Source organism: Vitis vinifera, chromosome 14 (genome assembly GCF_030704535.1).
Source record: "Vitis vinifera cultivar Pinot Noir 40024 chromosome 14, ASM3070453v1".
NCBI lineage: Eukaryota > Viridiplantae > Streptophyta > Magnoliopsida > Vitales > Vitaceae > Vitis > Vitis vinifera.
In genome coordinates, this window is record NC_081818.1 from 4,339,414 (window position 1) to 4,360,422 (window position 21,009).

Sequence of the window (21,009 nt, forward strand, 5' to 3'; positions counted from 1 at the left end):
AAATCTTAATAAGAGTAGGTTTAGTTTCCACAACAATGAATTTTTTATTAATATTATAATGTTTAAAAGCAATTCAAAAGATAAAATTGATTTCTCGTTTCCATTTTTTATTCCAGCATTCCAAACATGTCCTTTTTGTAGGTTATGTTTGGTTGTTTGAAAGTATTAAGAAAAATAGTTTTTTTCATGTTTGGTTTCATTATAAAAAATATGGAAGAAAAAATCAAATATAATTAAAATTAGTTAAAAATTTAAATATTTTAAAATTATTCAATCTTTATATAATAGATGATAATAGATGAAATGAATTTGAAAAAATATATAAAAATAATTTATTAATTTTAAATTTATTTTTTATTTTCCTTCTTTTTTTCCTCTCTTCCACTTTTCTTTTCTATTTTCTTTCATATTTTCCCTCAAACTTTCTAGAACCAAATATAGCCGTAATGGTTTGAAAGAAAACATTTTTAAAGTTCAAGAGGGAAAACATGAAAATGATGTTTAAACTTGAGCCCAAATGATTTCCTTAAACTAAAAGGGAAAAGTCGGACAATCAAGGCACGACACGAAAAGGAAATTATAAAGAAAAGGCCGGACCATGGCACTAAAAGAAACATAAAAAGAAAAGTGAAAATAATTCAAAATTTTTATTTTGTCATCATAATCAGATAAAAGAAATTAAAATTCCTTCCAACAATATTTGTGCCTTTTTTCGTATAGGCTTTTTTAACAACGAAACAAGGCTTTCAAAACCATTTTGGGCCGGTTCAAAAACTGGGCCTGCTAATGTTTCCTAACAAGCGGGCTGCCGCCAATTCATGAGGCATTCACACGAAACGACGTCGTACTAGCCTTTCCCTCTCAAAACTCAACAACCCCTAAAATCAAAATGAAAATAGTTCCCGCGAATCTAAAGTACCTGCCACGTTGGCAATCCCCGTGAAGGCGTATCAACCAATCAGATCACACACTTTGCTTCTATATAGACACCGCTCTCTCAACATGCATTTCAACATTCACATCCGCCGTCTCATTCACAGCCAAAATTTTAGGGTTAGGGTTTTGGATTCGTTTAAGGTAGAGATTTGAGATTGAAGATGAGTTCCACGGGATCAACCAAGGGAGGTAGAGGCAAGCCAAAGGCCTCAAAGTCGGTATCGCGGTCTCAGAAGGCTGGGCTTCAATTTCCGGTGGGGAGGATTGCAAGGTTTCTCAAGGCCGGAAAGTATGCCGAGCGTGTTGGAGCCGGCGCCCCCGTCTACCTGTCTGCTGTTCTTGAGTATCTCGCGGCCGAGGTAAATTAGGGTTTCAATTCTGGAGCTTTTTTTTTTTCCATTGTTTTTGATCGGGATGTATATCTTTCTTGGTTCTTTCTGTTTGAGCATTTTATCCAATGAAAATAGAGTTTTTTGGATCGATTTTATCAATTAAAAATGGGGGAAAAAAGGTTTCTTTTTGCGATGTTTTGACGAATTGGAACCCAAGAAAGCATAGGATTATACGGGTTTTAGGATTCGCTCTTTTGAATCAAGACTCAGATGGTTTGATGGTGTGTTGAGTCAGGTTTTGGAGCTTGCTGGAAATGCAGCGAGGGACAACAAAAAGAATCGCATTGTACCTCGCCACATACAGCTAGCAGTAAGGAATGACGAGGAGCTAAGCAAACTATTGGGGTCAGTAACCATTGCTAATGGAGGGGTTTTGCCCAACATCCACCAGACTCTGTTGCCAAAGAAGACGGGTAAAGGCAAGGGGGAGATTGGGTCTGCTTCCCAGGAATTTTAGAGAGTTGTGTTAATGGCCTCTCCTTGTCCTTTGTCTTTTTGATAGATATGTAGTATACACATCTTCTCTTCCTTCTATGGATAAAGTTTTGTTCTTCTAAACTCTTTGGAACAAAATGAAGTTCTAAGCTTTTTGAGGTGCTCCATGTACTCTTTTGATTCATGGAAGACGGAGCGGTTGAATGGGTTTTGTTATGTGGGTATGCCTCTCAGATTTCTTAGCACAATTTTGAAGATAAGTGATGGTCTTGAATGGTTTTAAAATCAATTAAATGATTAGGTTGCACTGTTCAATTTTGAAATTGAATGCTTTCTGCAAGATGTATTCTGGTTCACCTAGAGTTTCCTTAATTTCTCACCTGTGAGTAAGACAGTGCTTTGATTGTGAAGGATTTTTGAATTTGTGTTGTTTGCAACTCATCAGTGGGTTGCTTTGATTCTTGTATTGTTGCAGCCAACTTGTTATGATACCATGGTTTGAGGGTTAGGAAAAAGGCTAATCTATGATTCTCGGGTTCAAAAGTGTGTTATGTTTATGATATTAGCAAATGGCAGGATTGTCTGGTCTAATGGTGGAATGCATATGACAGTGGCAGTGTAACAAATATTTGCAAGGGAGAATGGAATTTCCATTACTCAAATGGAGTTGTGGATCATTTTGGGTAGCTCAAAGAAAAGGCGGAAATTTAGTACAGCCCTTCAAGTGAAAATTGTGAATGTTTATTCTTCATCATTGCGATCATGCCATGAAGGAAATTTCTTGCCCACAATCTGGGACTGGTCAAGAAACAGGCATGCACAACTCAGAATAGAAGTTTATGTGAGCTCAAGTCTGATGAGTAGCTAACCCCCCAAATGCAGTGTAGCAATAATCTATCAAGTTACAATGGGAGATCTACTAAACAGCAGGGAGAAATTTTTTAGTTAATTTGATATATTAAACAGCAGGGAGGGTAATCAAACCTACACAAACGATGGCTGATGGCTCTTGCCTGTTTGTGATTTTCATTAGTCAATACCAAATGCCTGGCTTCCTTGGTTCCAGCTCAATCTCTCAGACATATTCATTTCTTCCTCTTCCTTGTGATAATGCAAAGTTGATCTATATCCTAGGAGATGGAGGAACGCAAAAAGCCATAAAAATAAAACAAAAGCCATGAAATTCTCATACAAAGGAGAAAGTAACATGTGAAGAATCAAACCTTACCTAAATTACTTCATTTATAACATTCTCTATTGTATCAATACAGTAGCCTACTGATTTTCCCAATGCCATGGCCTTCGCCAGTCTTAATCTAGCTTCATGGTGACGACTCAATATCAAAACAGTATTCAGTACAGCCCATTTCATTTGGGAGTAAGCTTCACCCTCTGAGAAGCCCAGCCACTTAAGCACTTCGTCCAGCTGTTTGCAATTGAAAATATTTCATTTAGAGATCCCAAGCAGTTTAGTGCAATTCTAGATGTTTTGTTACTGAATGTTAAAACAGGAGTAGTGGGTTCTAACCTGTTCAACATCAGAATGAAGCCCTTCAGAGCATCCAAATACTAGGTACTCTGCTATCAATCCTGCTACTATTACACATGAAAACCTGTTTAAGGTCTATAGAAAAAAGAAAGAACTATAATTAATATTAACATTTGTTAGTAAAACTCTATAATTGAATAATCAGATATTTTACCACAACAAGAGCTAGTAATCCTGAATAGCTAAAAAAATTATTTTCTTGTCCAAATAACCACTTGGAAAGGAATCATACTATTTTACCTTGGAAGAAATTTTGCCTTTTTTGGACTGCATGCCACAGAAACACATATATTAGAGACAACCATGACACTAAAGCAACAAAGTAAACAAAAACTTTCAGGATAATTATCACATAGCACATTGACATCCACTATCAGACCTTTGAATTTTCTCTTTTACATAACTTTGTGATCATGTCATTATTAAACATGACTGATAAAGGAAGTAATGGTGGCTCATCGTATTCTAACCAGGCAATTCTCAGTCAAGAAAGGTGCTTTAGCTCTTAGAAAAGAAAGCATTTATATGGGAATATTTCTTTTGGTGGATTTCATGAGGGAATGGCCAAAACAATAGCAAACACCCTTTTTTTTTGGTGCCTTCATGGTGTATGCAGCCCTACTTCTGAAAGGATTTGGGGCACAGAATTAATCTTGCAGATGACATAAATACCACTCAGAATTACATACATGATTAGTAAATAAAGTTTCCAACATGCAGGTTTGAAGTAGACTATTCTCCCTGTCATTCATTTTATACCACAGATATCTATCCTTGAGAAAAAATTCAAGCAGGATATCTTTTATGAAAAAGTCAATAAAATCATAAAATACATCAAACACCATAATGAAGGCATCAATAAAGTCAACTTTTTATGAGGATGAAGTGAACAAGACAAATTGGTTCACAGATGGTTCTGTTCTAGCAGTCAGATGGATTGCAATTTCACAACACCTGGAAAAGAATGAGATGTATGACAGCAGGAGGGCATAACTTTCAAGAAAATGAATAATGCAGAAGTGATGCTTGTATATTGCAACTTTTCCATGAATAAGGTGAATATAAAAACAGAAAAGTTTCATCCTGTCACATACTTTCCCTTTACTGAATTTTTTCTCTACTATCTCTGTTGTTCTAACCTGCACAATGGTACAATGACAAAATAATTATTAATAAAAAAAGGTTAAAACATATAAATGTTATAACAAGCAGATAAGAATATTTCTATCTCCATGACCAATCTTTAATGTCTCAGCATTTAAATGACAGATTTAGATCAAAATCTTAAACAAATTCAAGGAAAGAGCGAATGATATCTAATGACCACAAACCTATTACCAGCACACAGAAGGTGATTTAGACCAAGTTCATAGTCAACTACAAGGAAAACAAAATCAGAAGTACAATCGGTCATATGGCAATAAAACATGAATTGCAGCCCAATAAATCCAATTTATCCATTGAGAATTGAACCTGAACTATGAATGAAGCTCTAAGCTCAAAACAGAACCAATCTGAGATTTACTAATTCCACCAGAGGTGGTGAGTTCTCTGTTTTGATATCTAGCACTAACCTTTTGAACCAGAACTAGATCCATGGACAGTGGCATGAAACTCGAATTCTGGTCAAATCTAGAATTCCTCTATCTAATGCACTTTTTATCAATTGAAAGCCCAATCCCTGCTTCCCTATCACTCACTATGGCACATAAGAACACCACTATATTTATTCCAAGTCTTGCATCTCGCATTATGTGCCGCTAAATGCTTAATTCATTTAGGACTACCACGTTTTTACCAAAACATATGAAATAAGTTCATTTTATAACCATGCTTCACATTCATCTCTCATCTTTACTATGATTCAAAGTATTAACTCCCCATATTACTATTTGTCCATATGGCCAAATTTGCCAAATGAAGTGTGAGGATGAACCAGCATTTATTTTCTGCATGATCCAAAACATGTCAACAAAATCCTCACACGTATTAACCCCTATATTAGTACTTGTCCATATGACCAAATTTATCTGATTAAGTGTGAAAACGAACCAATATCTACTTTCTACATGATCCAAAACATGTCAACAAAATCCTCTTCATACGTATAATAATCTATTTATTTGTTAATTTATTCACAGTAAGTTCTAAACCACATTGTATACATATAAAAATCCTATAATAAATACAATTTGTTTCACCAAATATAAACTTCGTTGTAAAAGAAAAATGGGAATCAAGGGATTGTAAACCAAATGCTTGAGATTTCTACAAATTGGACCATCTAAATGAAATATGTAGATATGGAAATCACATTCTTCTCCCTCTCTCTCTCTCTCTCTCTCTCTCTTGATAGGCAAACAAGAATATTATTAACAATACCTAATAAAAAAAGGCACACCAAAACACATAGAGCATACAAAGGTGCCAAAACAGTAATGAGATGGAGAGAACAACCGAAGACACCTCTTTGCCATAAAAAAGAGCCCAACCAATCAACAAAATATAAAATAAACACAGAGGCTCCATCTAAAGACTTGGAAATCATAATTATTTGAAGTCTTTGATGGTTCCAAGTACTACTATTATATGAAACAACGTAGAAAAATGCTCAAGCCATTTAAACCAAAACACTTGAGAACTCTACAAAATGAACCATCCAAATGAAATATATAGATATATAAATCATATTCCTCTCTCTCTCTCTCTCTCTCTCTCTCTTCCCCTCTCTCTAGGGAAACAAGAATATTATTAACAATGCCTAATAAAAAAAAGGCGCACTAAAGCACATAGAGTAAACAAAGGTGCCAAAACAGTAATGAGGTGGAGAGAATAACCAAAGACACACCTCTCTTCCATTAAAAAGAGCCCATCCAATCAACAAAATCTAAAATAAACATAGAGGCTCCATCTAAAGACACGGAAATCATAATTATTCTAAGTCTTAGATGGTTCAAGTACAACTTTTTTTTTTTTTTGATAGGTAAAGAAAAGTCATATAAAATGCTCCAAGTACAACTATTGTGTGAAACAAAGCAGAAAAATGCTCAACCCAATGGGTTTCAGTTTGAAAAGAAGCACAATAAATGACAAGAATGTCCTTACTTGTCTAAGGAACTCAAATCCCACAAACTCCACTCTCCCTGCAGCAAATCTATCTTGCCTTAAAGCTTCTTTGCTTGGTATTTCATATCCTCGTGGAAGAACCCCGAGCAAGTAGCCAACTAGAAAATGACCAGCTTCATGCTGCAGATATAAATACATATAGATAGATCAAGATCGAGAGATTGAGAGAGAGAGAGAGAGAGAGAGAGAGAGATGTTAAAGTATTTTATGATGAAATTGTATGAAACCCATATACTAAACTGAAATATCTCTGGAAGTACATTCAGTTTAACTTAGGCAAGTAACAATTATCATGCAGCAGAGTTGCAAGCAAACAAAAAGGTTAGTCATGCAATATGCTGTCCATAACCCTCTGTTTGAAGCATTTCACCAGTAAAAACATGAAAACCGCCACATTTTATTCGCTTGCTGTTGATGTAATTAGAAAGAGAGCATCATGGCCAGAAAAGCAGTTGTTGCACCATGATGGAATTCTCTTCCACCAGAGTACTGGTTGGATAACATCCTAGAAGAAAATCTCCAACTTAGTATCTCTTTACAATTCTATTGAAGCATCCTCCTTTATAACTCCCATATTTGAGTAAGTAGGCAATTATAAGTAAAATCTAAACCAGTTTTCAAAGGGTAGGAATATTTGCAACAGGGAAAATTATGAGATTAACTAGAGGATATATTTCCTTATAATAAATCAAAAGGAAAATAGGAAGAAAGATCCTACACCTAAGAGGGCATCTACCACATTATTCCATAAACACGTGTGTCCTACCAATTAATTGGCCACTGACTTGATGTGGATATTGGGGTATCATTAAGCAGTGCAGTAAGAAAATGATAGCTTACTGAATTTTATAATCCTTCCTTCAGTTTTATGCTCACTAAAATGTCTGCATGCTTTCATGAAATTGCAATTATTTTTAATCTTGTTATATTTGGATCACCTGAGGTGGCCATTAAATTATAACTAGTTTAAAAAAAAGGGCCTTCTTCAAATAGCGAGAGGCAAGTTTATTCACAGGATAAGAGAAAATCAATTAAGATGGTTCAGCTAAATCCTACACAGACTAGGTTTTGCACTAGTAAGGACTGTCATGGTCCAGGACTCTGGGATTAAGGTGCTGCAAGAATAAGAGGTAGACAAAAGAGGACAAGGGTTGACATTGTGACAAAAAACACCTTGAAGGATGATTTAATATAAAGTATGGCAGTAGATAAAGCAGAACAGTGAAATAGCATTATGTAGCCAATCCCAAAAGGTTAAGACAGAATGCTTTGTTAAGTCAGGAACAATAAATGCATATCTGCTAATAACGAAGTTGATGGAAAAAGAAGGAAATTCATCTTACCTGTGTGTACAAAAAATGATCTTCGTCACAATGAGATTCATTGCCTTCATCAGGCATTGACTTTTCTAATGCTTTCACTGAAACCTGTGAAATAGAAGCTGAACAAGCTGGCTTAAATTCACAAATATTATAACAGAGAACAAAGTCATGATCAAGCATTACAATATCAGAAATTATGAAAATATCGCTGGTTGGATTTTATGGAAATATTGGAAAAAGGACAAAACATCTGTGGGACAAAAATTCATCAAAACTCAAAAAAAAGGGAAACTCCAAGAAATGATAAAATAAGTATATATATATATATATAATACAACATACACAAATCGCAAACACATTTACTCTTAAAATGATGATCTATCTTATTTAGATGCAATGAATATAAAGGAAATAATGATACATGTATAATTTCTTTTTTTGTTTAAAAATGTTTACAACCTATTTATAATTTTATATTCATTTGTATGTAATTACTGTACAAAACATAATAAAAAAAAAAACTCAGTGAGAAGATTATCATGATGTTTTTATATTATCAAAAATAAATCAAATAGAATTTAAAAATGATTACGGTTATGGTCCCATAGCTTCCCTTTCTTTTATATTTTTAAACGAGGAGTGCACTGTTGTGGGGCTGCCGAGTTTGGGGCTGAAAAATGACCAAAAAATCAGTGATAATGCTGAAATTCACCAAAAATTTGGCAAAACTCGGTTGGAGCGATTTTTCTTCCCTGATTTCATATTGACCATGACCGATAACCGATATTTTTTAATCACCGGTCATGATAAATGCAAATGTAATATATCCATGTATTCAGATCTGAAGAAAAGAAGGAATCAACCTTTATTCTGCAAGATAAAAAAGTCCTATCTATCACAAGTCACAACCTACCCTCCAAAAAGTGAACTTCTCTGATATACAAGAAGTAGACAGAGTGAGGGAAAAAAAAGTCAAGAAAAAAGAAAAGCCACACCCCAGCCCTGGCACTAGATCAAATTAAACCTGGAGCAATCCTGATGGAAATCTATAAAAAGAACTCTGAACCGAGACAGGAATGAGCACTAAACATGATCAGTTGATCCAGTCACAATTACCCTCATAGATGCACCATCAAAAGCTCTTCTGCTTCTCTCCCTTCAAATGGACCAAGGAATTGCAAAAGGGGATGCTTTTCACAGGTGAAGGACTTTAGCTGTCTAAGCTTTGTATATGCACCAGTTCACAAACTCCTTTGCTGATTTTGACATGGCCCGAGAAATATCAAGTTATTCTGCTTCTCTTTAAAGCAGTAACATACACAACTGGAAAACTAAATGAGACAAATGTTCCCGATATTTTATTGCAATAAAATATTGGGAAATTTGAATTAATATCCAGACAGGCTAAAATCATCCAAGGAATGGCAAAATATTATTTTATGCAATACTCTTCATAACTGCTTGCAATAAATGATAAAAGAAGTATGCTCCAAGTTAGGGGAAAGTATATAACACAGTTATATCCATGATACATGGTTTACCTTCCCAAAAATTGGTTCAAATCTATTGAATATAATGTATTTATAGTGTACAATCTTTCTTTCCTTTCTTAATATAGGTCACATATATGGTAGTTAGTTCAACCTGGCCTTGTATATGTATTTCTCTATTGTAAGAAGTTAATCATATATGAATGAGAATTAAGGTTTTCTCTCTCTCTTTCAACATGGTATCAGAGCCAAGGGAGAAAACTTTATTCTTTCTAGTTTACCCGTGTAATTAATTCCGGGAATCCGTCCAGTGACCGTGTTTCATTCCGGTCACCTTTTCCATCTCCCAAAGTTTTTCGGTTAGTTATATTCTGGTTAGAAAACCCTCATCACCGTCAACATTTTTCTAAAGACTTTTCCAGCGACTTTTTTTTTTTTTGGCGATATTTTCCGACACCGACCACATCATCAGGAGCGCAAAGAGGAGATCTGCCACTTTTGTCAAAGCACTAGAGCCAAAAACCGATCCACGCGCCTCCCATGTGCCGTTTTTCTCCGGCGGACTGAATCCCACGCGCCGGCGCGTGAGGGCCTATGGCCCACTTTTTGGTGCCAAGGTTCTACCAGCAGGCTCATTCGACGCCGTCTTGCACTTCTAAGCCTCCGTCAGTCCTCTCTGAACCCTGTTTCTCCATTTTTTTGGCATTTCAGCCTCCTTCGGCCTCTTACAGCAACTCCCTTCCTTGGCTGAGACCTGTGTGTGCCTTGGGAAGGCCTCTTCTTCATCTCTAGTCACTTTTCTCCTTTGTTTGGGTCCCGACATACCAGGTTCTTCTTCCACAGCTGTGATCCGACCTCCCTTTAGGGCTCTCTTCGATCCAAACGTGATTCAATCTTAGGTGAAGTAGATATGGCGACTAAAAATCCTATTTTTATATCCGTCATCTTTGGATCTCCTACTATCACATCGGAAAAATTGATTGGTAATGAGAATTATCTCTCCTAGTCAGCATCCGTGGAACTCTAGTTTATGGGACAAGGTTATAAGGATCATCTTGTTACACCTGAGGATGCTATACTTGATGTTGACAAAGTGCAATGGAAGAAAATCAATGCACAATTATGCAGCGTATTATGGCAATCTGTTGATCCCAAAATTTTACACCATCTTTGTGCCAACAAAACTTGCTTTAAATTTTGGACTCAGACTAAAGGATTATACACGAATGATATTCAACGATTTTATAAGGTGGTTTCTGATATTGTTCATGTGAGACAGCAGGACATGGATCTGTCTACTTATATTGGCCGGATTGCGTCTCTTAAGGAGGAGTTCTTAACTTTGATGTCCTTCACTAATGGTGCTAAAGCTCAACAAATACAGACTGACAAGTTCTTTATGGTGTTAACCCTCATTGGCCTCCGTCCAGATCTTGAGTCTGTCTGAGATCATATTCTTGCTAGTCCATCAGTACCATCATTGGATGATGTGTTCGCTCGTCTCTTACACCTCTCCTCTACTCAGACCTTGTCGACTGATGGTCCTTCAAATTCATCTGTGTTAGCCTCTCAGACTAACTCTCGAGGAGGACGTAGTGGCAATCGGGGTCAATATTGTAATAAGTTTGGTCACACTCGAGATCGTTGCTATCAGTTACATGGACGGCCTCCTCGCACTGCCCACATTGCTCAATCATTTGATCCTTTGCTATCTCGACCTGACTCCGCTGCGAGCTCCACATCTCAGAGTATCACCCTTACTGGTAGTGATTATGATGTCTATCTCCGATATCAGGCAGCCACATCAGCTTCTGTTGCTTCTGTTGCCCAGACCAGTAATGTCTCTGTCTGCTTTACTCAGTCTCCTTCTCTTGGCCCATGGATTCTAGATTCTGGAGTATCTGATCATATCTCTGGTAATAAACACCTTTTCTCCTCTATTACTACTACCTCTGCCTTACCTACTATTACTTTAGCTAATGGTTCCCAAACTATGGCTAAAGGTATTGGTTTGGCTCATCCTCTCCCTTCCTTACCTCTCCATTCTGTTCTTTATATCCCTGAGTGTCCTTTTAATCTTATTTTCATCAGCAAAATAACTCGCACTCTTAACTGTTCTATCACTTTTTCTAATAAATTTGTGATCTTGCAGGACCGGAGTACGGGGAAGACGATTGGCATAGGGCGTGAGTCTCAAGGCCTTTATCACTTCACATCACCTTCATCTCCTGCAGTTTGCATTTCCACCGATGCTTCTCTTCTCATTCACAGTCGCCTGGGTCATCCTAGTCTTTCCAAGTTCCAAAAGATGGTCCCTCGTTTTTCCACTTTGTCGTCGCTTGCGTGTGAGTCGTGTTAGCTTGGGAAACATACTCGTGTCTTGTTCCCAAAGCGTTTGAATAATCGGGCAAAGTCTCCTTTTGAACTTGTCCACACTAATGTTTGGGTTCCGTGTCAGACCGCATCTACTTTAGGATTTTTAGTATTTTGTCACTTTCATTTATGACTATTCAAGATGTACTTGGCTATTTTTAATGAAAAATCGAGCTGAGTTATTCTCTATTTTCCAGAAATTTTATGCTAAAATCCAAACACAATTCAATGTTTCTATTCGAGTGTTACGCAGTGACAATGCTCGGGAATATTTTTCTACACCCTTTACTTCTTTTATGTCCGAACACGGGATCCTCCATCAGTCATCTTGTACTCATACTCCTCAACAAAATGGGGTTGCTGAACGTAAAAATCGACATCTTGTTGAGACAGCTCGTACCCTCTTTCTCCATAGTCATGTTCCCTTTCGTTTTTGGGGGGATGTTGTTCTTACAGTCTGTTGCTTGATTAATCGTATGCCCTCATCTATATTACATGACCAAATCCCTCATTCCCTCCTTTTTCCTACCCAACCTCTTTATTTCCTTCCTCCTCGTGTCTTTGGTTGTACTTGTTTTGTTCATACTCTCACACCTGGACAGGACAAGCTCTCCGCCAAGGCTACGAAATGCATTTTCTTGGGATACTCTCGACTTCAGAAAGGCTATCGTTGTTATTCCCCTGACACTCATCGTTATTTTCTCTCCGCTGATGTCACCTTCTTTGAGGACTCTCCATTCTTCTCATCCTCTAAATCTCTTCCCATTTCTGAAGTATTGCCACTTCCCTATATATCCCCCCCTTCAGATGCGCTCTTTCGTCCTCTTTAGGTTTATCATCGTCGACATCGTGTTGTTACTCCTCCTCTCTCTTCAGCTGAGGTACCTGATGACTCACCTCCTGTCCCACTGATTTCTCCTACCCGGGCCCTGTCATCTACTGACCATTTGCCTATTGCTCTTCGGAAAGGTAATCGATCTACTCGTAATCCTCATCCTATTTATAATTTTTTGAGCTACCATCGATTATCTTCATCCTATTCTGCCTTTGTCTCTACTTTATCTTTTGTTTCTAATCCTAAGAGCACTAGTGAGGCACTTTCTCATCCTAGGTGGCGACAGGCAATGGTTGATGAAATGGCTGCTCTGCACTCCAATGGCACATGGGATCTTGTTTCTTTACCTCCTGGTAAATCTACAGTTGGATGTTGTTGGGTCTACACTGTTAAAGTTGGTCATGATGGTCAAGTTGATCGCCTTAAGGCCCGCTTGGTTGCTAAAGGTTATACTCAGATTTATGGTTGTGACTATGGTGACACCTTCTCTCCTGTTGCCAAGATTGCTTATGTTCGCTTATTTCTCTCCATGACAGCTATGTGTCATTGGCCTCTTTATCAGTTAGATATTAAGAATGTTTTCCTTCATGGTGAACTTCTCGAGGAGGTGTATATGGAGCAACCACCTGGTTTTGTTGCTCAGGGGGAGTCTGGTTTAGTGTGCAAGTTACGCCACTCTTTATATGGCTTGAAACGGTCTCCTCGGGCATGGTTTGGGCGTTTTAGTTCAGTTATTCAAGAGTTTGAAATGCTTCGGTGTGAAACAGATCATTCAGTTTTCTATCATCATAACTCTTTGAGCCAGTGCATCTATTTGGTAGTTTATGTGAATGACATTGTCATTACAGGTAGTGATCAGGAGGGTATCCAAAGACTAAAGCAACACCTTCTCAACCACTTTCAAACCAAAGACTTGGGCAAACTTAAGTACTTTCTAGGACTTGAAATAGCTCAATCCAGTTCAGGTGTGGTTATGTCACAAAAGAAGTATGCCTTAGACATCTTGGAAGAAACAGTTATGTTAGAATGTAAACCTATTGACACTCCTATGGATCCAAATGTCAAACTTGTACCAGGACAGGGGGAGCCTCTAAGAGATCCTAGGAGAAATTAACAACTTGTAGGCAAACTGAACTACTTCACCATCAGTCGGCCAGACATCTCTTTTCCTGTGAGTTTGGTTAGTCAATTTCTACAGTCACCATGTGACAACCATTGGGATGTTGTGATCCGCATTCTTCGATATATTAAAATAACACCAGGCCAAGGTATGTTGTATGAAGACAAAGGTCATACCCAAATTGTTGGTTACACAGATGCAGACTAGGCTGGTTCACCCTTAGATAGGCGTTCCACCTCAGGGTATTGTGTTTTTATTGGAGGTAACTTAATATCCTGGAAGAGTAAGAAACAAGATGTAGTGGTCAGATCAAGCGCCGAAGCTGAGTATCAAGTCATGGCTTTGGCAACATGTGAACTCATATGGTTGAGGCAACTCCTTCAGGCATTGAGATTTGGAAAAGATGAATAGATAAAGCTAGTCTGTGAAAATCAGGCCGCATTACATATTGCATCCAATTCAGTCTTTCATGAAAGGACCAAGCATATTGAAGTTGACCGTCACTTCATTAGAGAGAAGATCGCATCAGAGTGTGTTGCTACAAGTTTTGTTAATTCAAATGATCAACTAGCAGACATCTTCACTAAATCTATCAGAGGTCCTAGGATTAAATACATTTGTAACAAGCTTGGTGCATATGACATATATGCTCCAGCTTGAGGGGGAGTGTTGAATATAATGTATTTATAGTGTACAATCTTTCTTTCTTTTTTTAATATAGGTCACATATAAGGTAGTTAGTTCAACCTAGCCTTGTATATATATTTCTCTATTGTAAGAAGTTAATCATATATGAATGAGAATTAAGGTTTTCTCTCTCTCTCTTTCAACAAAATCTATATAGGCTTCAACTGCCAACACATAAGTTGTTGAGTATTTTATCAAAGAATGAAAAATAAAAATAAAGAAGAGGCTATTATGGCTATAGATGCATGTTTGCATGCACTAGTACATGCAAACCAGATTTATATACTATCCAAACCAGCACAAAGTTCTTTGCCTTCCAAAACCCAAATCCTACTTTCTAGGCTTTATTATTTAAAAATCAATAAACAGATAAATCTCAAGGCTCACTTCTCTTTCTTATCCTACATGGTTCTATTTCCCTTGCCTATTTATCAATTTTTTTAGAAGTATTTCAAAAGTAAATCTAAAGCTAAGAAGGTTTTAATTCACACACACGTTCTAATTAGTTTCTAACATCTCTCTTAATTTGCTTTCAAACCTACCAAAAATGGAAATCTAATTCTATGATGTTCTGACTAAGAGTTTTATTGAGCACCAATTGGAGAGTGATAAAATAGAGCAAGATTATCCTGAATTTGTCAATCTATTTTCAAGCCTGTAGTTCCTGTCCTCTGCTCCCTCCACTTCATGTGAATCCTTGGCATCAGCACCAAAAGTAATAGCAACCCAATTTCTTTTCTTAAAGCTTGCTTAGAATCTTAAACTTAGAACAGGATTTATTTGCTTAAATGACTATTTCCATTTTCCACAAAGGAGTAGTTTTCTTAAACACCATGTAAAATGCAATGAAATGATGTCACTTCCATGTGACACTCCATTTTTCTAAAGCTAATGTCTTAGATGGAATTTCTCAAACTGCACTTTCAAGTTAAAAAGCTTAACATACCTACCAAACTAAATGGTAAAAATGACCAGCAAAAGATGACTTCCAAAAACCAGAAAACTTCAACTTGAATAGTTGATAATTAGAATAAAAGTAAAGTAATTAGTATACCTCATCCAACATAGCAAACTGACGACACTTTTCCATCAAATCCAGTATTGAATCAACCAGTGATTGAAGAGATTCATGAAGCTTTAAGTCATCCAGTCTGTGGGATACCTACACCATGATTTACTAGCACACTCAATACAAGCGATTATGAGAAGAGTCAGAAGACAACACAAAATGCAACAAAATTGCAGCCAAACTTTGAGTGAGAAAAAGATTTCAGTGAACCTGTGCTCACACACATATCCATAGTATTACACAAGGTCAAGCTCTCTTTATGTGTCACATCTGTGAACATTATAGATCATTTGCTTAAAATTGACATTAGAAAATCCAAAGAAAGGATAAGATAAGTTTAAAAATGATAGATATTTAACCAACAATACTTGAAGGTGTCCCCTCAAACCCAATAAAAAATGCAGTAACTTCTTAGATTTTATTTATCCAACAGGGCATAAATCCCCTTAAATTTGTAATAATTACCAGCCATGTCATAGAGTCAAAATGAGAAGAACAAAGCATTTTGTAAACCAATATTCTAGGGCTTTAGTGCTAGTTGGCTTCATGTACATCATTAGTCAATTAACGAACAACTTAAATTTTAAGTCAAGTTGGCTGCTTAACATGTTATTAGAGCATTGGTCTTCAAGAGGTTATGAGTTTGAATCTCATTAATGTTTATTTCCTCCATTTATTGAATCCACACTCAAATCTGAAAAAGGTTGCCCGTGAGCAAGGTTTGGGGCTTTTGCCTAAGTAGTCATATCAAATATCATATAAATGATATTTCATTTTACAAAATGCATTCAGTGAATAGATTCTTTAAAATCCCAATGGCACATAAATTATGATTATTTAAAAAATGAGAGGCAATGTGGGTACATTCATATATCGCATGGTAGAATTTTGGATAGTTCTTGTTAGTGTGCTGGCATAGCTAAATTGAGTTGACAATTTGCTCCAAATTGTCCTCTAATCTGACTTTGCTTACTTCTAATGAGACTTATCACTTCAAAGCAAGTTAGAGACACGTAGAGAGACAGTTATGGTAGTATGTGCTTCAGATTTGAGTCAAAATAATGGCAGTATAAATATAAGTTTCAAGTTGTGAAAGTGTGAAGAAAATGTTCAACCTCTGAACAGTTTAAAGTTCAAGATGTGAACACTGTAACATCATATCATGAATAGCGCAGAGTTCAAACCATGAACTGTGGACATTCAAATGCACTATAAGGGGCATTCAAACGTCCTTGGATGTTCAAACAATCCTTTGAGGAATGTTCCAACAGTCGGTGGAACTTTTAAAAAATACATATTTTTAAATTATAAAAATTCCATTTTAAGACTTTCCTATTTGAATAGGACTTGAACACCTAAGTTTTGCCCATATATATATATATATATATATATTTGATAAGTAAAGGAAAATTGTATTAAGAAAACCGCTAAAGCAGCGGCTTAAAGATTACAAAGAAGAAACACCCCCCACTCCCTAGCTGGATGCCAAGGACGGAGGAGCAGCCCGAACCCCACCCTCAACGGGTTCCTACCCAATCAATAAAATCAACTAAAGTCGAAAGACCATATTTTATAAACAGTTTCGTCTCCGACCAAAGTAAATATACAAAAGAATTCTTAAGTCTTTGGATTGACAACTCTTCTTCCTCAAAGGCAACTTTGTTCCTTGCCTTCCAAACCGTCCAAAAAAGACACAAAGGGCTTGCTCTCCAAACATCCTTCCTCTTTTTTCCCACAAAAGACCCGTCCCATACCAGTAGCGTCGCCTTAACTGTGGCTGGCAGCACCCACTGCACCCCAAAAAGAGAGCAAAGCAATGCCCAAAGAGTCCTTACTTTGGTACAGTGGAGAAGAATGTGATCTATTGATCTTCGTGCCTTTGACAAAGGTAACATCAGATTCTTTGCCCATATATATATATATTGATAGTCAAAAGAGCAATATAGATTTAAGAGCCAAAAAAGGGCTACACCATGTATACAGGAAGTATACATGTGTGCTCCAAAGAAGAAACAACGAATCCCTCCCCTTATTGGTAACCTAACCAATTGATAAAATCAATCAAAAAGAAGGACTCTTGCCCTAGACCCCCTTTGGACCATTCTAAAAAGTTACACAGAAAAGAGAACTTTAACTCTTCATTTGAAAGCTGAACATTTTCAAAAGCCCTTCTATTCCTCTCTTTCCAAATAATCCAAAACAAACAAAGAGGAGTAACATTCCATGCCTTCTTTCTCCTCTTTCTAATGGTGCAGCTGTGCCAACTAAGAAGTGTTGCTTGGATTGAGGTATGCAACAACCAAAGCACTCCAAACAAGGAGAAGACCAATAACCATAACAAACTTGCCTTAGAACAATGAAGAAGGATGTGATCGCAAGATCCCTCCTCGCCTTTGCATAGAAAACATCTATTCACTGATGTCCACCCTCTCCTCTTCAAGATGTCCATAGTTGAAATCCCTTTCCATGTTGCTTCCCAAATGAAAAAACTCACTTTTGTTAGAGCCCAAGAATTTCAAATAACCATTTCCGAGAAAGATTCTAAACCCCTTTGAACCATCCCATCATAGAAAGTTTTAACTGAAAATTTGTCAACCTTCATGACCATCCACACCCCCTTGTCATCTACCTCCCTATTCACTAATTTACCTTGCAAACACAAAAGAAGCGTCCATAAATATCTGAGGCTAATTCTTTATGAGTGGACACATGTGCTTAATTGAAATATATTGTTATTACTTTGCCTTGAACTCTAACTCTCAAATATCTTTCAAGACTAATCTTGAAAGCACATTTGATCGAAAGGCGATGTGGTGTGCCAATCCGCATGCCTGATATAGTTTTGAAGTGATTTCCTAAGTAGCATAAGATGCTACATTAAAAACATGAAAGCAAAATATGGTTATTGGCTCGTGTAATCTATGGTCAACTAGAGTCATGATTTTACATCTATGAAAGTTTCATAGATGGTTTCCATGTATACCTGATATCTTGATTATTGTGATAGGATTATCGCTATCATTGATTCTTTTAATTCCTAATCATAAATAGATTGAACCTTATAATTATTGCAAAAAATAAATTTGGGATTAAATATCCTGGACCATCTATTCATCCCCTGGCAATTCTTTGTATCAAGAATGCAATTTCAATTCTAGTTTCAACCACTTGTTTTCCCACTTGATTTGTCTTTTAAGTTCACCTACACCCTCTCAAAGTTCACCCCTAAACTTTTCCACTCTACCCTTTTTTCTAACCTTTTTATCATCCTCCCATTTCTCATCCTCATTTAAACCCTAACCATTTAAACCTTTGGCCTCATGTAACTTGAAAAACAGGTAAAGGGATTGATTAGTTCACAGCAAGGCTACCTTCACTTTCAGCAATGGTTTCAAGCAGAATCCATCTGTCTACTTCCACTTCCGGAGTGAGTCAAGTTCAGATTTGCTGACAACATCTTCTTCATCACCAGGTCATTCTACTTCGTACCACCAGGTTCTTTATCAGCATCTGATTTGGCACCAGGTGATTTGCCGACGATAGCTGATTCATCACCAAGGGATTCGAAAAGAGATTCATCAGCTTCAACTACTGATGGGTCTGAAGAAGGGAGGAGGGATGACACAACATCATTTTGAGTAGCATAATTTGATTCAGAAGTTTAATCATGTGTTCATACCAGTTTGCCAATGAATAACTCATTTCAACATCTGCTGAGCTTTAGACACATTCCACTCACTATGCGGTGAGATGACGATTACACTTGATGAGGACTGCACCCTTCGTGGAATTTCTGTGACTCCGTCATGGGAAATGCTACCTCTATCTCTACGTTGAATGCTTTTGGAGCGATTCATTTAGTTCATAAGGTGAGCAACCCTTAATCTCCTTGAAAAGATATGCTTAGGGGCAGCTGCATTGGTGTATCTCTACTGCCAGCTAGGATACATCAGTAACCACATGACAAGAGGTAAAACAAATAGCTGGCTATACCACCCCTTTTGAATTACGCAAACTTACTTAACTATGTATTAATCTTTTATATATTGTAGGTTTGAGTGTACAAACATATTCCTGTTTTCAGGCCTCACAGGGATACCACTTACATGGAGCATTGACTTCTTGTGTTTGATAGATATGGTACAAGGAGACCAGCACTTCACCCATGTACTTACGGAGCATTGAAAAGTCCTTGGATGCTTTGGAAAGGGACAAGGTAAGACATCGTGACGTGATTAGGACCGCATTTACAATTACATGTAATACTGTTTTTCTGATGTATACACATATTGCAGCTTATATGGAACCCTTTTATGGACAGCAAGGTTGGACTCCCAATGCCTAATCTTACTTATTCCCCCAATGCATGAAGTTCTGAAACAATGGAGGAGCCACAGCACCCTGAGAAAGTTTTGAGACAGTTTGAGTTAGTGCAGACCATTCCAAGATTGCCCTTGGCATCTACCTGAGCTCAGAGAGGGATCACCAGTCACCAAGATAGAGTATTATACACCCACTTAGGACCTCTTGAATCAGTAGGATGACCATCTCCTGCCCTTGAGGCCTGGCTCAAGTGGTAAAGGGATGGAGAGGGTTTGTGGGAGGTTCCAGGGTTTAAGTCCCAATGGGGACAAAATTTACCTATCAAAAAAGAAAAATAGTAGGTCATCTACTGTAGGCTGCTGAGCATGATGTCCCTGCCCGTCATCCTTCCAACTGCATTATCAGATTAAATGAAGTGGTATAAATAGGTCTCAGACTTGTTTATGTAGAACCTGACCTGTTATCGGCACCCTTCCCCCAGTAGCAGCATTGGGACTCTCAAACCAATACTTGGGGGATTGGAGATTGAGACTAGATCCATTCATATGGGGAGGTTTCCTAGTTTCGGGAGTGTCTAAAAGATGACAAGTATCCTCCTCTTCTTTTTTTTGATAGGCAAGTTTCCTCCTCTTCCTGACCCTTAGAAAGTCATCTACAATTGCTCATCGTTCAGACACTGCATCTCAGTCATACACTCATACACGAGGAGGAGGAGGAGGAGGAGTGAGTAGGCAATGTTCGTTAGCCATGAATATTTTCGATTACTGAAGAATTTGTCATTTACTCTAGTTTGAACATTTAAAATGAATCTTGACAAACCGTTCATTCTATAATCACTTGTTCAAACAATGACAAAGAGATTGCCCTTTGCCTAAATTACCTTGAATGTCACTATACAGAGAGAGATAAAGAGAGAGGGAAAGAGGACCTGTTTGGCGGCGCCAAAGCCACGGAGGCCACCGGGCTTACCATTCAATTGCTTCACTAAAGACACGGCAGTTTTATAATTGCCCTTCGAGAGTTCTCTGTCCACCATTTTTAGGGAGCGACGACGTCGTGCAGCGTTGCCGGCATCCTTGTGCTCCGCCGAAGCTATGGCTCCGGTAACCGGAAATATTCGCCGGAGGTGGGAGCTGCATAAGCCACCCTGGTGAACTGCGAAGTTCATTTGCGGACAACACTCTCTGTTTGGTTCCCGAGAAACCAAAATGGCGCTGGAAAAGGAAGCAATACCACGCCGTTCGGTGTACATTGCCTATCTTTTGTAGTAGTTTTTCGTAATAGAACTAGATATTGGGGGTGTATTAGTAATTTGAACAATCTAAAAAGTTGCACTTGAACACGTGGCAAGA

At 37.5% G+C, this 21,009-nt stretch overlaps 2 protein-coding genes across 4 annotated transcripts; one reads left to right on the plus strand and one right to left on the minus strand.

The window, feature by feature from the left end:
• Positions 1 to 1,011: 1,011 nt before the first annotated feature.
• LOC100257204 (uncharacterized) lies at positions 1,012 to 20,924 on the minus strand. 3 transcript variants are annotated; one of them, XM_010661728.3, is made up of 9 exons: positions 20,586 to 20,924; positions 15,320 to 15,427; positions 7,782 to 7,865; positions 6,418 to 6,558; positions 4,407 to 4,451; positions 3,553 to 3,579; positions 3,292 to 3,387; positions 2,992 to 3,189; positions 1,012 to 2,893 (listed from the first exon to the last, which is right to left on the minus strand). In XM_010661728.3, the coding sequence occupies exons 1-8, from the start codon at positions 20,907 to 20,909 to the stop codon at positions 2,992 to 2,994; spliced, it is 1,023 nt and encodes a 340-aa protein (XP_010660030.1). In that variant the 5' UTR covers positions 20,910 to 20,924; the 3' UTR covers positions 1,012 to 2,893. The 3 variants fall into 3 exon arrangements, with proteins under 3 accessions (XP_010660030.1, XP_019080726.1, XP_010660031.1); XM_019225181.2 differs by having other exon boundaries at positions 2,987 to 3,189; XM_010661729.3 differs by lacking the exon at positions 1,012 to 2,893 and having other exon boundaries at positions 2,928 to 3,189.
• On the plus strand, positions 1,098 to 1,928 carry LOC100257319 (histone H2AX-like). Its single transcript, XM_002265842.5, has 2 exons — positions 1,098 to 1,295; positions 1,564 to 1,928. Exons 1-2 carry the CDS (start codon positions 1,098 to 1,100, stop codon positions 1,783 to 1,785), a joined length of 420 nt encoding a protein of 139 aa, XP_002265878.1. The 3' UTR covers positions 1,786 to 1,928.
• Positions 20,925 to 21,009: the final 85 nt, after the last annotated feature.